We start from the raw sequence: 15,889 nt of genomic DNA on the forward strand, positions 1-15,889 counted from the left end.
GGTCTCCTTACCTCTCGCTCTCGCCCTTCCTCGTGTAAAGTGTGATGATTTGATAAAACAGGTTCTTATGTTGTTTTGGTATTGCTTTTTGCATATAAATATATATAATACTCACCGAAGACACTCTTTCCGTATCCTTCTTCGTTCACGATTCACCTTTTTCGGATTTGAATTCGAAACGTACACTCGAATTTTATTCGACCACTTTCACTTTACTCTTCTCGTTCCTCTCGATATATTGCGTTTCTAGTGCTTTTGTGATGTATTTCGTGCTGTGAAGAAAGTGGTAGAAAAGATCACCATTAACAACTAAAGCATTGACAAAGCCCTGCGCGTTTCCTATCTTACGACTGTATTGTTTACGCGGAAAAAAGGCGAAAGTGGAGGCCATTGCAATGGGCGGAACACAGAAGCAAGGATAACTTGATCCGAAAGTCAACACAAACCTGTGTTGGTCAATCAAACACACCAACTTTGTACCGCCTTTTCCGGCAGGTTTCGCATTTTAAAGGAACAGCAAGAGAGAATTATGCTAATTTTGTGGAATCTTTGCAACATTCGCATTCTGATGTCGGCAACGGAATGGACTTAATCTGTGATGCTTCTTCTTCAATTCTAGGCTAAATATTTCTTTCCCCTTTTCTAATCCTCTTCGAACTTTTGTTTCATTTCATAATTTATTTACCTTCACTATTAGTCTAGTTTTTTTTTATTCCATTTTCGTCTCCACTGCACGTGCGCATCATTAATAGTTTGATACTTGTGAATGAATGTTACGTTTCCTGTTTCTATCTGGAAATGTGTTTCGCTTTGAAGTATAGGTATAATACGGAAAAGAAAACGTCTTCCCTAACCTACACATATTACACAAGGGATTGACGGAGTCTTTCTTCACGCCTGCTCTGATGCTGCTGCAGCTATTGCGCGCGCCCACACTGAAGCGTTACTCTGCACGTTTATCTAATTTTACTGCTAGTCCATACGTCCAAGATTCTCGATCTCTTTTTCTCCGTTCCTCAACGCAGACATTTTCGGGATTGCAGAAATGGAGAGGTACGTCACCACAGTCCACACATCCCGAGGCCACAAGCGGTTACAGAGGATTATGCCTAAGGTTTCTACACAGGTCGGTTACACACCGAGCACACCAACTGCGCCCCCTTAAAGGCAAATACACAACTGCATCAAGTATAACAAAAACAAAAACCCTGTCAGCTGATTGGGAAGGAAACTTTGTTCCCTGGCAAAGGACAAAATCTGAGTATTTGAACTAGCGTGCTATATAGTACTGTAACGGAAAAACGGGTGCATGAGCATTCTGGTAAGCCTTCTATGAGTTCTCCGTTTCATCCTATCGCTTTACCAATTGTAGCCCTACTTTGTATTTGATTTCTTTCCGTTAAACTACTATACATTTAATGCATAAAAAAACAAACAAAAGGCGCAATTTGTGATGCGTTTGTTACACACAACTGCCTACGATTAATACAATTTAATATTATTTAAAGCATACACGACACGTATGAAGTATTGGAAAAGAGATAATAACCACAACTTGCAACTGAAAGTCAGGCGATGTTCGTTTCACTTAATTGCTGTAAACAAGTTACAGGGCTTCCAGAAAGTACTACGCGGACTAGCGACGATAAGCCGCAACGGAAGGCACCTTATACAATAAAGCATAATAATGGTTATAAACTACTGCCTTGACAGAGAACCGGCCATATGTACTTCAAACGGATGTTAACAATCATCACAAAATCTGATTTTTGAATCCTGTTCGCTCTTCTGTTTCATTTCCCTCCGCACATAGATTCTGTGTCCTTCCTTGGACTATTCCGTCATTAGTTCACTTGTTAGTCTAGCCTAGTATTGAGTACTAAATAACTAAACCACCTATTCGTCCCCCTGTGTTCCGGTGCAATTCACACCCAATGATGCCGGACATTGAAAAAGGATGGTAACTTTCGTTCTGTGCAACATGCGGGCCACCGGACAAGGAAAAGAATCATCCTTCCCCCGGGCCAACAATGCTGCTCACCGATAAATGACGCCGATTGGACGATCTTGCGTTTGGTTTAGTAATACAAAAACCGATACTATCCAGTGGTACCGCCAGACGGAGCGTTGGCCGATTTACTCGTACCGAATGGTATTGGAGACATGACGCCGGGCACGTTCGGTGGGGTAGGAGTTTTCGCCGTCCGAATGCCGTCGCCTTCGCAGATATACTTTCCTGTGGAACGAAATCGGGATTGCGCAAGGAACGCAGGAGTTTATTATAGTTGCTTGAATTGCATTTTGGCTTTTTTTCATCGATCTCGTTACCTGATACAAACCGACGCTTGACCAGCGACAGTCGGTAGCCGGTACCAGCAAGCTCGAACTCAATTCCGGACAGTGTTGTACCCTCGCAGTTGAACTGTGACGAAATGATGGCAGGTGTTGACGGCCCCGAACCTACCTCGAGCCGGGCCCGCAGCGTATCTACACCACCACTCTCGGAGTGTTGCGAGACGTCCGTAAAGTTCCACACCAATCGACTCGATTCACCTTGCCTGTGGCCGCGAGAAGTCAAATGTCAACAAATCACGTATATTCTACAATGCATACAGCCGAGACTTACCAGGCGGAGTGTGGTTTCGATTGCACATTTTTGACACCACCATCAACCGGCACCGATATGGACACGTTCAGCAGTGGCGACGCTTGCGCCATTGCGTGGCAGTTGTACTTGTAGTCGATTTTAATGTCCGTGTGCCGCTGTTCGCACTTCCAATACGAAACGAGCTGGAACGGACAGGAAGCGGCGCCCGGTTTCGCCTTTATCTGATACTTAAGGATGTCGACGTTGATGTGTGGTGCGGTTGGGTTCTGCTCCGACTGGCGCCGCAAGATCGCCGTCAATACTGGCATGTTGAACTCGAGCGTAGTGCTAAAGCTGGTCGACTGCAGCCGGTCGATCGAGATGAGCTGCTTGTTCGGCAGCACGTTGTCGAGATTCTGTAGGTTTTTGATACGGAAGCCCAGCTTGGCCGGGTTCGGGTTGTTGGTCAGCACGTTGACGATACCGGCCGGAAAGGATATCATCATGTCGCCTGACATTTTCACCTGACAGCGGGACTCGTCAGCACCCCTGTGAGGCAAGGATCGACAGTTTTTGGGGACTCTATTTTAATCCAACCACAAACAGGCGACCGGTTGAACTTACTTGAAATACGCATGGATGATTTCGTGGAATGCAACTGCTAGTGGAATCGTATCGGACATTCCGATCGTCAATGGAGACGGACCGCGGGACGAACCGATACCGACGCTTGGGCTACGGAACTCCAAGCTACCGACACTGTCGGCACGGGCGATTTGTGAGGCAGGACTAACCCGGTCGCGAGCAACTGTTTGATGGCAAATATTCGGATTTAAATATTTTCCGAACGCTACTGGTGTGCATCACTTACCCGCTGCTTCAGATCTTCTGGACGGTGGCCTCGGAATGGCGATACTACTACCACCCGTTGAGGTCGGCGTCGGAATCTGGCGCTGCGACAGCTTGGTTAGATTTGCTGAAGCGGGCGCCGAAACACTGATATCGCCGACCTCGGAGAAAATGTCTCCCAGATCGGCATATCGATTGCTAAAAATAGAGGAAACAACATTTGCCTGAAACGCGAACTTTCTGTTGTACTTATTGAAACACTCTTACTTGGAACTAGTAGACATCGACAACGTTGGACTTTGGAGCGGTGCGTACGGATGCACAGTGGTTGGCGTTGAGGCATTCGATGCATTCGGACTAGTTAGATGCGCCGCATTGTTGTTCAGCAGCGAAGCATTTCCGATCGACGGTTGGTGGTGCAGCGCGTGTTGCTGCTGTTGCTGCTGCTGCTGCTGCTGCTGCTGCTGCTGCTGCTGTTGTTGCTGCTGCTGTTGATGTAACTGGTGTTGTTGGTGGTGCTGCTGTTGCTGTTGCTGTTGAAAGATAGAATGGTTTAACGACAGCAGATCGTGGCTAGGTTTGCTGTTGTCACCGATCTGCTGTGAAACGGACTTGGAGCGTTTCATACGCAGCAGTCGGTCCGGGTACTGGGGATCGAAACTTGAGCCACGTCGCGCCTACCGAGCCAGCACCAAATTAGGGCCAATTCCGCACACATTCCGCGCCACATTTGATGTGGCGAATGTGTTTTTCGGTTAGTGATGTGTAGAAAGATGATGAACGGGGCGTGCGACAGTGGGAATGGACACAGATTCAGGCGCACCAACCACACCAACACCAAAATCGCACAGCACAACAGAGACAGTGTGTAGTGTGTAAGTAGGATGTGTGAACGTATGAATGAGAGAGAAAATGAAAGAATTTGTTAGAAATGCGCTATTCTACTGTGGAAATGAACCTAAATTCATTATCCTTTAAAGTTGCAAGTCACAGGACTCATAGGTATCAAAAGCAACACTCCAAAAGCACACTACAGTTTTGCGCGTAGTACTAGTTAAGTAGTTTGAAACGAAGAATGTAGGAATCTGCATAGAAGAAAGACAAACTACTGCCGTTATAGAACGACTGTAAAACAGAAAAAGATCCAGACACGCAATAGGCAACAAAAGGGAAACATTTTTACACACGCCACACAGGGTACAACAATGACGGGAAGCCTACCGATGTCAGAATACCGATGGGCGAGAGCGAAAGGTTTTCAACCGTTGCTCGTAACTCGTCGACACTGGCCGAGATTGGTGCCGCCCCGTTATTAAGTGGCTTAATTTCGACGTGTATTTTGCGTTCCTCTCGCTCGTCTTCGCTGTCACTGTCCGAACTGGAATAGAAGTTATCTGAAACAAAACAATACACAACGATACATCACAAAGTGTTAAAGATCTGCTGACATCTGGCGGATCGTACTACTTTTCTCGGTGATAGTGGCACTGTCCCACGTCGTTTCTCGCGGTTGTATACTGTAACCGTCCTCATCGACCTCGGGGGTGGCCGTTGGAGCTACGTTCGATGCACTGACCGCGGAAGTCGTCTGCAAATTCGTTGCACTGTCCGTAGTTCCCGTTTCAGCTTTACTGTCACTGAAAGGAACAGGACATAAGTTAAAACTCATGCACAATGTAATCGAAAAGATCCCCTTACCCGTCCAAAATATTGTCCTCTTTGGCACCGGAATTTTCCGTTGAATCCTTCTTCTTTTTGGCTTTCTTTGATTTGGCCTTCTCTCGCCGGCTACGCAGGAATCCAGAAACTGTGCAATCGTGCAGAAGCCATTGCGAAAGAAAATAGATGCGTTAGTGGTGGTTTATCAGAAGAAAAAAACAGACAAACCCGGCCAAAATACATCTACGGGAAAAAGGATGAAAATGGTGAAAAGTAAAGTGATGGCAATTGTAAATCCTATCAATCGAGGCAAACGAGTTTAAAAATCTTCGTTCGAATCTAGGGGGACCAAACTATCATCTGTCCGTGCAAACACACACAGAAGAGACTGGAATTGGGACCATTTGCCGTGATGGGATCCAAAAATAGGAACATTGAAATTTGTTAACAACAAAAACCATCCCTCAGCCAAGTGAGTGAGGAGTCTACCAAACACGTGACGCATAATGTAGCACCAACCACAGGTAGTTGTCAGTAATAAAGTAATAAAGTGTTTGGTCAGTTCAGAACTCAGAACGCCATTTGAGTACGGGGAGAGGAACTGGGGAAAGAAGGGAGATGTTGGAACTAAAAAAATGTTAAATTTAAATAACAGAAAACAGAAAAAATTAAAAAAGGAAACAACAGAAACAACAAATCTTGCCATTAAATGAAACAGCCAACAACAGCGCATAGCAGAGAAGCAATAGTTATCAATTTGTTAACTATCAATTGCTACAGCGTACTAGAGCATAACACTATTGTATGGAACGCTAGGAAGCTGCATCGCAACTAACAAGTTAAGTGCACTGCCTGTCTGCTGCCGGCTTGATCGTGATCCGTACAATGTTTTAGCTGTTCCGACTGCTGTCCGGTCGTTCCGTTCGTCCGTGTAGTGGTCATACCTGCTGACCTGCATAGGGAAAGAAAGAATCCTGATCCTAAACCTGATCAAATTCAACGATCCTAACGTACACAAACTAGAAGAAAATGCTCTCTCAAAACGTGTTTTCGGAAAATTTGTGGTTTGCACAGTGGTCATTGTTTTAATTTATAAATTACAAACGTTCCCTAGCTATATTTCTTTTACCTACTGCTTTTGCGTATCATATTCTACCTTATTTTTGTTCATTGTCTCCAGTCTGAGCTTACTTTGAAGAAATGTCACGTAATGCAGTCGGCGCTAAAACACAACAAGAACAACTCTTCCCGTCCACATAGAAGGTTATGTGAAATGTTAGATTGTAGAGTAGAAGCACGAAAAAACAGACAGAAGATTAAACATTTAGCAAAGCGAACAGGATAAAAGGGAGCCCCTAATGAAAAAAGCGCATCTATCGTACAGGCTTAGATCCCATGGTTAGGATTGTTTGCATCCGAGGAAAAGATTCGTTGTTAGTCATAACATGCATGATTGAGTAAATGTAGGAATGGAAAAGAATGACACATAAAATATACACTACAATCTTGGCCAAACTGTTGTGATGCGTGAATTATTCCTCCTTTTTTCATTTTGCTAACAAAGAAACCAAATACCACTTTCGAACCACACTTTCAGTCAGGACCTTATTATTTACAATCAAAATTATAAATATTGATTAATTGATGAAGAAAAATGCTCTATTCATACTAAAAAAATCAAAAAAAACCAAGCAATCCAAGAGAAAAGCAAAACCAATATTAAGGGAAGTTCTACAAAACTGTCAAAACCTTCGAAGCACGATTCCAGCCCCACGGAGAGTAAAGAGAAAACGAGCAACGAGAAGAGTGAAGAAAGTAGAGTAAATCAGAAACAGCTAACGGTGTAATCGATAAACCATAAAAAGGGAGGAAATACGAAATCAACCGCACAGAATACATCAGCCAAAGTAGAAACCCGAGTAAAACCGATAAAAGGAAAGTTCACAACACCACGCATGTACAATTTTGAGATTTGTTTGATGATTTACATTTCGAGCCTCGCAGCAAAGCATTCCGGCCCATAAACGAACTGGCCGTGGTCGACGACGCTAGCTGCTGCTGCTGTTGATGGTGGTGGTCGATAGCTCCTCCGCTGCTGCCGGTCTCCAGATCGTTCGGGCTGGTCGGGGCGGAAACAGTGCCTCCGGTGGAAGACATGGAATTCCTGGCTCCACCGCCAGTACCTCCGGCACCCGTGATACCACCGCCACCAGCACCACTCGCGGTCGAGTCGCGACTATCGCGGCTATCGCGACTTCCTGTGCTCAGGAATTCGTACATACCAAGGAGCAGTTGTTTCGATAGCCACACATCAGCACACATTGGCCCGTAAATTAATCAAAGCAACCATTCATACGGGACAGTATTCGATCGACGTGAAACGGAGTGAATGAGGGGTCGAATTTTTAAACATTTTTGCCAATTCAATTTTAGTTTTTAGCAAAACATTCCAGGAGAAAAAGAAAGGAATCAGGAGCAAAAAAAAGAGAAAAATACAAAACCATTACATTGGTGGTCATTTTTTGTTCATATTTGCCGAACGCGAAGGTCCGTGGTGAGTGTTCTTGAAAAGAAACAATATCGATATCCATAACCGGGTGATAGTGTAGGCAGAGGAGATAGAAAAAAAAACGAAGAGAAAAGTGTAAACGACCCGCAAAAATTAACAACATATTATACTAGTACTATGGGCAGTTAAGTGAAGATCGTGAAGATCGTTTTACTTTTCTATACTAAGGGACGGGTTGTACCATATGTATCCATGTTGCCCTGAAGATCATTGTCTCGAAAATTAATTATTGACAAGAAAACTTTTTCAGCATTCGTCATTTTTGCATAAGCTCTGATGAAAGCTCGGAAGCAGCCCAATAACAAGGTCTACTAGGGAAGCAATACGTTGGAGCTCTCCCAAAAGGGAAAGCAAAGATGAATCAAAAGAATCATGGTTTTCGTGAGCTAACAATTAGGACAAGTGTCACCTGCTTGGCACGTTAGTTCATGTTAACACGGCGCTCACGTCATTAAAACGCGATCCATCCCGTTTCAACATGAAGGTGTGTAAACTAAACACAAAACCGCTCAACCGTCAACATATGGCTGTTAACTTTTAATTCGTTAATTTCCCACGGATAATAGCTTGATTTGTGCAACAGCAAATTAACAATGTTATGGGCATGAGGGTTTGCTCTCTTTGTGATGCAGTGAAATCCTTGCACCTTGTTAAACTGGTATTATGCTGCAAAAGATACGTGATTAAAGCTGCTTCCTGGGGATGCATATGTTAATACAATGAATGATCTCATTTACCAATTCTTATTGTTACTTCTCTAGTTCTGAAGCATTTCCACAGCTTATGCAAGCGAACACTTTCCCTCACCCTTAGTATCTTCTTGTCCGCCCTACCAGAGACGCGAGCTAATTATTTCCATGAACAGATACAAACAGATAAGCTTAAAGTAGCGAATATTAGAAACAGGAAAAGTGTAGCCGTAACAAAGAAATAAACGGGACAGGCAATGTGTGTGGAAAACGAAAAACAGATTGTTGAAACTAGTATAGAGTAAAGAGATCGACGTATCACAAAGAGCGAATAAAGAGAACAAATATGTGATCAAAATAAGAATGTGTCTGTCCTACGACTTTGATGAATAAAGTACAAATAGATCGACAATTAGAGCGATTGTGTTTTTTGACTAAACTCTATCCTCTAGTGAACAAAAGAAATGTAACCAAAGTAAAACTTAATCATAAACAATATTTGGAATAGACAGAGGGAAGTGTAGAAGGTCAAACTAGGAGCAGAAATATGTTACACAGAACACAGGCGCTTATAGAGATGTGTAAAATGTGTGTATGTGTGGTATTTCGCAAATCGCAGAATTATGCAAATGTGATCAAGAAGATAAATTTACCCTGAGAGTTAGACATGAAGAGGTTTAGAAGGGAAGTAGTGCGACGGGAAGATTTTTGTTGTTGTTGCTGTTGTTGCTGTTGTTGCTGTTGCTGCTGATGTTGCTGCTGTTGCTGTAAAGATTCTTGTTCCGGTTGTTTCATTTGTGGCGATTGTTGCTTATTGCCGCTGTTGCTGTTATGTCCGTTAGATGGCAGATTGGGCGAGTTTGGCTGATGGTGGTTAGCGGAGGTATTGCTATGTTTGAAGGAAAACAGATCGCCGTAGAACGATTTACTTGTTTGCTTGCTCGTACTTTGTGCGGATCCGGATACATTCGCCGTGGTCGTTGTACTGTCGTTTAATTGCGCCCCGCCGCTTCCAGTCGGTATCGGAGACATGGCCCGTTGCGGATGGTGTAAAGACATTTGCAGCTGCGGTTGTTGCTGATGCTGTTGCCCGTCGCTACCACCGAGTCCGTCGTAACGGAGGCCACCACCTACCGAAATTGCCGTGGGTGAGGTGGACAGATTAACCGGTGAGTTAGTCGGCACAGCTGCCGTCGAACTCGAGCTGAACCACGACCGAATGTGGCTTTCCTTTTTCATCGGTGGACCTGAGATAGCGATCGGCTGTGTGGCACTGTTGGCCGACAGCGTTGGAGATTCGAGCAGTCCACCGCCAACGGAGGACGACGGCGCGGGAGAGCTACTACTCGGCCCGGTCGAGGTGTTTACTAGCAACTGATGGCTGTTGCCGGTAGCACTGGCTCCACCGGTACCGCTTTCAAAATCAAGCTCAATCAACTCTAAGGAAAAAATGTGTTAGCACACGCATAGGATATTAGAAGTACCGAGGGTGATGCAAATGAGAGAGAGAGAAAGAGAGAGAATAGGAGAAATCGCATAAACAATACAAACAAACACAGATTGCAGCGAACGGACGCAAAAGTATGATTCAAAACAGGGTAGGTTCGAATACGTGGCAACCTTACGATCGACATGAAATTTTGAACCCGTCGAAGGAATACCAAAGATACGAAGGAAAACACGAACTTCAACACAACGCACATCGCGATGTGAAACACTACGGATAGCATGCACATTATAGTTCCTCGTGTCACGGGATTCGACCCGTTTTCTGTGCATTTCCTACAAAACACACATCACAAAATATATGATGTTCTTAGCTACTTTCCATCCTATTGTTACACTCAGTGATCTTCAGCGCGCGCGACATAAAGTTTTCGATCGACACCGAAACTGGGGAAAGGAAGGGCGATTACTTGGTATTGCGAAATATCTAAACATTGTAGGTTTGTAGCTGCTGCAGTAAGCATACATTCTTGTAAAACAAGCATTAACAAACAAAGATCAGAAATACAAACGAGCCAACTGATAAACGGAATAAATGCGCAGCGTAAACAATCATCAAAACAAGGCAAGCCAAAAACACTCATCAGCCAAAAAACAAAAACAAACAAAAAAAATTCTCACGTAGAAAAAAATATCACTCTAACAAACGAACATAATAAACGAATAATCAATTGAGGTAAACTGCTACGTGAAATTGTGGATAAAAACGAAGGAATTAAAACTTAGAATGCCAAAAAGAACCCAGAACATGTTCATTGAGCTAAATACGAGAACTAATACAAGTAGCGACGAGTAACACAAGAGAGACGAAGAAGCACCGTACGATAACGTCTTGCAATTGAATTCCCTGGTTCAATGTGACGCTTTAATAAAATCACACGACAGGGGAAAGTAAGTAGGCAATATTTTTTATGCTGTTGCATTTTAATTTGCATGAACCCAAAGGCTACTTACCCGGTTTTTCCAAACCAGTGTACTTATTGAGAACAAACTGCTCCAAAAGCTTATCTACCGTTAGCTCCAGGAATTGACGTTTCAAATCCGAATGAACCTGCGGTGCAACAAATGGCACAAAGAGGCGAAACGAAGAAACACGTCCGTTAAGGTTGGAATTTATTCAACACCCACCAATCCACTAACCTGTCCAACTAAGTCGAAATTATTCTGCGCGATATCCATATACGAGCACAGGAACTCTTTCATTTGCTTTAGATGAGCTTCTTCCATTTCTTGAAAACGCTACAAGAGAGTTATCGGAGAGAATCACCGGCACAACGATTATTTCCAGTTTCAAACGCCAACGAAGAAAACGCATCACTTACCCGGCAGGTTATTGTCATTTTTTTCTCAAACTCTTGCTTGATCGTGTTATGCTTCTCCACCAACGCCTTGTAGTCATCCTGATGCTTGCGCAGCTTGGCCTCCGACTTCTCTATCTCTTTGGTAGAACTCTCCTTGCGTGCCTTTTCCACCTCCTGCAGCCGTGTGTTGTGGATGTCCTTTGCCTTGGCGACAGCATTGGTCGATTCCTTCATCGCCTGTGAGTGTGTGTGTGACAAGGGAAGGCAAAACAACATGATCAATGGTGCAATGATTCATGATCCACATGTCCAAGTGCAATAATTAAACTCGTTGAAGCTCACCTGTACGGCGTCTTGTGTACCCGACTCTTCATCCTTCACCGTTTTATGCTTTTTGTGTAGATCTTCGGCGTATTTGGTGACGTTTTTGACCAGCTCCGTGAGCTTCTGCACCTTCTGGGCGTGCAACTCCGACAGGCGTTCGGTGGTGGATTTGAGGATGATCCAGAGTGGCGAAAATGTACCGCCACCACTCGAGCCCGCCTTGTTAGCAAGCTTCGTCAACAGCTTCGAATTGTACTCCTCCAGGTTCGAGCGCTCGCGAAAGTAATCCGCCAGTTCCTTAGTGGCCGACAGGCCATACTTCATGTTTTGGTACAACACCTCATAGCCACTGTTTTTGTCTCCCTGTGGAAAGCAAGTTATTAAGTGCTCGTTTAAGATTAATTTGGAATGGCGTACTAATATTGCAACCTTTGAAACGTTTCGATGATTCATTGGGAAATTTTGTAGTGCAACCAACCGGAACCAACTTGTCCGATGGTCACGTGTTCTAGTGTTGACTCCACTCTGTACGTTCAAAAACTATTCATCCATCGTTACATCGATATGGTGGCCATTGGAATGATCCACAGAACCATCGGACCCGCACTAGACAAACAACCCGTTCCACTAGAGTAAATCACTCATGAAAATCTCGAGCCAACCCTCGAAAATCCGACACCCATTCAATTTAGAAATTATGGCTTCTCGAACAAACACAAACGAAAGCCAACGGCCCTGCGTCCTTCAAAGGAAACGTAACCAGGTTTTTTGCTCTTTTTCACGACCAACTGTATCTGGCACGAGAATTTTAACCCCAACCAGACCCCTTTCTATCTGACGCAATCCACACGGGTATAATTAGTTTTCGCCAAATACAGGATCGTCGAATGACACCGCTTTGGGGAAAGTTTGATTGGAAAACACCATAAGCGCATTGTTGAACATGATAATCAAACTGGCAGCATGTCACTGTCAAGCAATGGAATGTTTGGAACTCTTTGATCGGTTTGCTCAATGACTTCTTCGACCGCCACGACACATCAATCATCGTTTAAGACAAAAGTAAACACATTTGAAACGGGTTCTGATGAAAGTACTATGTACAGTAATTCAAAAACGAACAGTGTGGCTTTGGAAAGTATAGTGGAAAGTTCCTCCATTAATTTTTAATGCCCTCTTAATTCTGGCCTTCATCATCTTTGAGCAAAGCGTTGCCTGACGGGCTGGTCAAAGTAGCTCGCCGTTGGATTTAAATTGAACTAAATCAAATTATCCTACGAGTAAAGTACTGCGAACGTGGCGGATGGGGATTGATCGCACTTGCAGCCTTCGCTCTAACCAATCCCGTGAGCTGCACGGGATAAGAAGAAGGGTAAAAAAACTGTCCCCATCCCGACCCTTGAATGCTTGATCACTTGCATACCGGTTTGTTTTCGCAACGCAAACAGTTCCGCGATTCTTCTCCGTTGCACATCGGTTGAAAGTCACCGACACTATATAGTGTTGCTGCCAGCTTTCGGCTCTCATCATGTGCACCGCTGTGCCCGAACCGGTTCTCGGGTAGAGTGTGCCACGCGTTCCATTGATCCGGCGCCCAGCGGAGGCACGTTATGTTTGTTTTCTTAGTATCCGAGCCGCCGATGAGAGGGAACTCGAAAATGTTCCCACAGTGTGGTTTATTTGTCCCGTTTCGTTTATGTGTTGTTTTGTGGAAGAGTGAGTCTGGCGCAGTGCTGGTGCGCTTGCCCCATACGCTCTTCTATGGATTCTCAATGAACTATGTGAAACGTGAAATTTGTAGCACGGGAACCGGCGAAAACAGCAAGTACGGTCCGGTCTTTCAACGGCCATGGCAACAAAACATGGACATTTGGCCATGCTATCCTCGAGTTTGCTCCGTCGATCATCATTGGCTGCCGTATGTTATTTTTGGCATTATGAACGATCGAACAATCATCGAAGAAAGTTAATACTGTAGCCCGTGCTCTGCCGGTACATCTTCATCTGCTATTCATTCATTCATTGATTATTCATGCCAGGGCATGTTTACAGAACAAAACCGAGTAATGTATGGGATTTCATCGAAAGGAGACCTCCAAATTCTTAGGCGATACTTATTAACCTTGAACGTGACGACACTTGCGACAAATTTCCAGTGCATAGAAGCCTGCTAACATGCAGAACACTGTTCATCACAGGTCACGACCCATTATATTTAACTTCAACCACTTCCGACACCACCATTGACAATCAACGATAAATGTCGAACCACGCCCCACAACGTCAAACTACAACGCATTATTCGCCCAACGTTTGGAGCGTGCCAAATTTACCATAATTTTATGACGCGTGAAACCGAGACTTTCAATCCATTCAACCTAAACTTCAAACGGTAAAGACTTTGATCAAATCCAAATACATCGGAACATTTCTTTTCGTTTCCATTTTCCCTCCTCTCACACAAGCACAATTAACCGCCAAGCAAACACAGACCGGTACCGCGCCAAAAACTCATCCGGAACCGGATGGCTGATGCCCGTGAAATGCACGCAGCCTAACCCCGGCTAATGGGGGGCTGTGGACAAGGTTTGTATCATCTGGTTTAACGGGCGCAAACGGTGTGGACGAGTGTTATTTTACGGTTGAAAAGCAGTACAGCTTTTCGACCAAATCCGCATGCATGAGCATACAGGAAGCCCCCGAAAACTTTATAGCGTCATGCTCCATTACCGTTTCCACCGTTCCGTCGATTTGCTGTTGAACTCGGCAAACCTTTGAAACAGCATCGATACGAATTCTCATTATCGAAATGCATCAAACATCATCAAAACGTCCAGCAATCGAACGTGTCTACCAACGGGGTGTTTAAGGCAACAGTAGTAAAAAAATATGTGAATTACATTTTGTGCTAAGCACATGTTTGTGTTCCCTGAAATTTTAACAAGTTCGTTCCATATCAACAAACATATCGGAACCGTTGTTAACAGCAAATTTTTACTCAACAATCCTAAAGTGACCGTTCTGGTTAACGGATAGCGGATGTTTGGGGTGAAAAAAATCCTTATCTAGTAAAACATTTTGTGGCATGTGTTCTCTCTATGACTGATGTCATTATTCAGAAGTCCGCAGCCGCATAGCCAAGACGGCCAGTTAAAGATATGCAAAAGCAGCACTGCCGTTTGTTATCAACATGTAGTTCGGAACGAAGAGAGCGAAAAAAGGAATAAATGTTTCCACTTTTCAAAGTAGCCACTAATGTGTTTATTATTACGCCGTAGATAGAGTCTTAATATGACCCACCAAGAGACTTATCAGTGATGGCTTCAATTAAACGCGCCCCAGGAATGTGTACCCATTTACATGCTAATTCACACTTGATTGCAGAAACAGAAATGATAAAACTCTCATAGAAAATACATGCTGTTATTTAAAAAAAACCAAGTTACATACTCACCCAAAAATAATCGTTGAAATCGACAGTCATCTTGCTTGACATAAATCCACGAACGACGGTATCGAAAATCCTTGGATCGGTTTCAAAGCTGTGCAGTCTGCTCCTTCTTTGTCCCCCCTTCGGCTGCCTTCCAATTTGAACACTTTTTCACTAGTGTCGGACGAGTGTCTAGACACCGTCCAGCGACACACACACACCAGAATTGGCAGCGACTCTTTCTTATCACCTATCCCGGGGTCTTCGGCGTACGTCTGGAGAGCACGACATTATGCTGCTGCTGCTGCTGCTGTTGCTGGCGACGCTGCACTGGTGCCAAAGATGCCAGAAATGCAAGAACCACACAACTGGAACACACACGTGGCCACCTCTACAACACTAAACTGTGTGTAGACATCCGGAGACGATCGCGGAAATGCAACACGAGTTGCAGTAGCACATGTGGTGAATTTTCGATGTGTCAATATAATTGGTTCGATCGAGGCCAGAGGACTCCTTTTTCGACTTCTTCTCCGCACACCTCTTTTCTTCTTTTGCAAGTTACACTTTACTTTCTGGAAACACTTGTTTGCTGTGGAAGCATTCTCACTATTTGCTCACATTCCAATTTCAGCTGGTTCTTGCTAGTCATTAGTACAGATTCGAAGCACTGGACATTTCACCTTCAGCCAAGGGATGGTTTCCCCGGTTCGTTGTGCTTTTCTTGATTTTCAATTGCGGTACAGCTTGATTGTTTGTTCTAAAGTGCAGAGGATGCATAAAAATGTTTTTAAACATGTAAATGTAAATGTTGTAGAAGTAATCTTTGTTTACTACAGAACAGATTATTGGGAACAAATTTTTGGAAACTATATGCCACAAATGCTAAGCTGTTCATTAGAAAGAAGTTCATAAGAAATCAGCTAAGTTTGCGCCACATTCGTGTTATGGAAGACCATGCCACTGTGTAGAACC

The 15,889-nt window shown here is 44.0% G+C and overlaps 1 protein-coding gene across 1 annotated transcript; it reads right to left on the minus strand.

Moving 5' to 3' along the window:
- Positions 1 to 207: 207 nt before the first annotated feature.
- Positions 208 to 15,065, minus strand: LOC128274952 (F-BAR domain only protein 2). Its single transcript, XM_053013306.1, has 16 exons — positions 14,939 to 15,065; positions 11,503 to 11,847; positions 11,182 to 11,397; positions 11,000 to 11,098; positions 10,814 to 10,910; positions 9,007 to 9,792; positions 7,084 to 7,353; positions 5,135 to 5,243; positions 4,901 to 5,073; positions 4,658 to 4,830; positions 3,704 to 4,113; positions 3,459 to 3,634; positions 3,212 to 3,395; positions 2,627 to 3,136; positions 2,329 to 2,558; positions 208 to 2,236 (listed from the first exon to the last, which is right to left on the minus strand). Exons 1-16 carry the CDS (start codon positions 14,978 to 14,980, stop codon positions 2,100 to 2,102), a joined length of 3,957 nt encoding a protein of 1,318 aa, XP_052869266.1. The 5' UTR covers positions 14,981 to 15,065; the 3' UTR covers positions 208 to 2,099.
- Positions 15,066 to 15,889: the final 824 nt, after the last annotated feature.

This window comes from Anopheles cruzii, chromosome 3, assembly GCF_943734635.1.
Source record: "Anopheles cruzii chromosome 3, idAnoCruzAS_RS32_06, whole genome shotgun sequence".
NCBI lineage: Eukaryota > Metazoa > Arthropoda > Insecta > Diptera > Culicidae > Anopheles > Anopheles cruzii.

What these genes read in the sequence shown, in the direction of transcription:
- LOC128274952 (XM_053013306.1), bottom strand. Translation starts at nt 14,980, where the DNA reads ATGTCAAGCAAGATGACTGTCGATTTCAACGATTATTTTTGG. An exon ending in CACTGGTTTGGAAAAACCGG is followed by an intron (nt 9,793 to 10,813) that starts GTAAGTAGCCTT and finishes TTTTTTCCTTAG; the next exon opens with AGTTGATTGAGCTTGATTTT. An exon ending in CAGAAGATCTGAAGCAGCGG is followed by an intron (nt 3,396 to 3,458) that starts GTAAGTGATGCA and finishes GCCATCAAACAG; the next exon opens with TTGCTCGCGACCGGGTTAGT.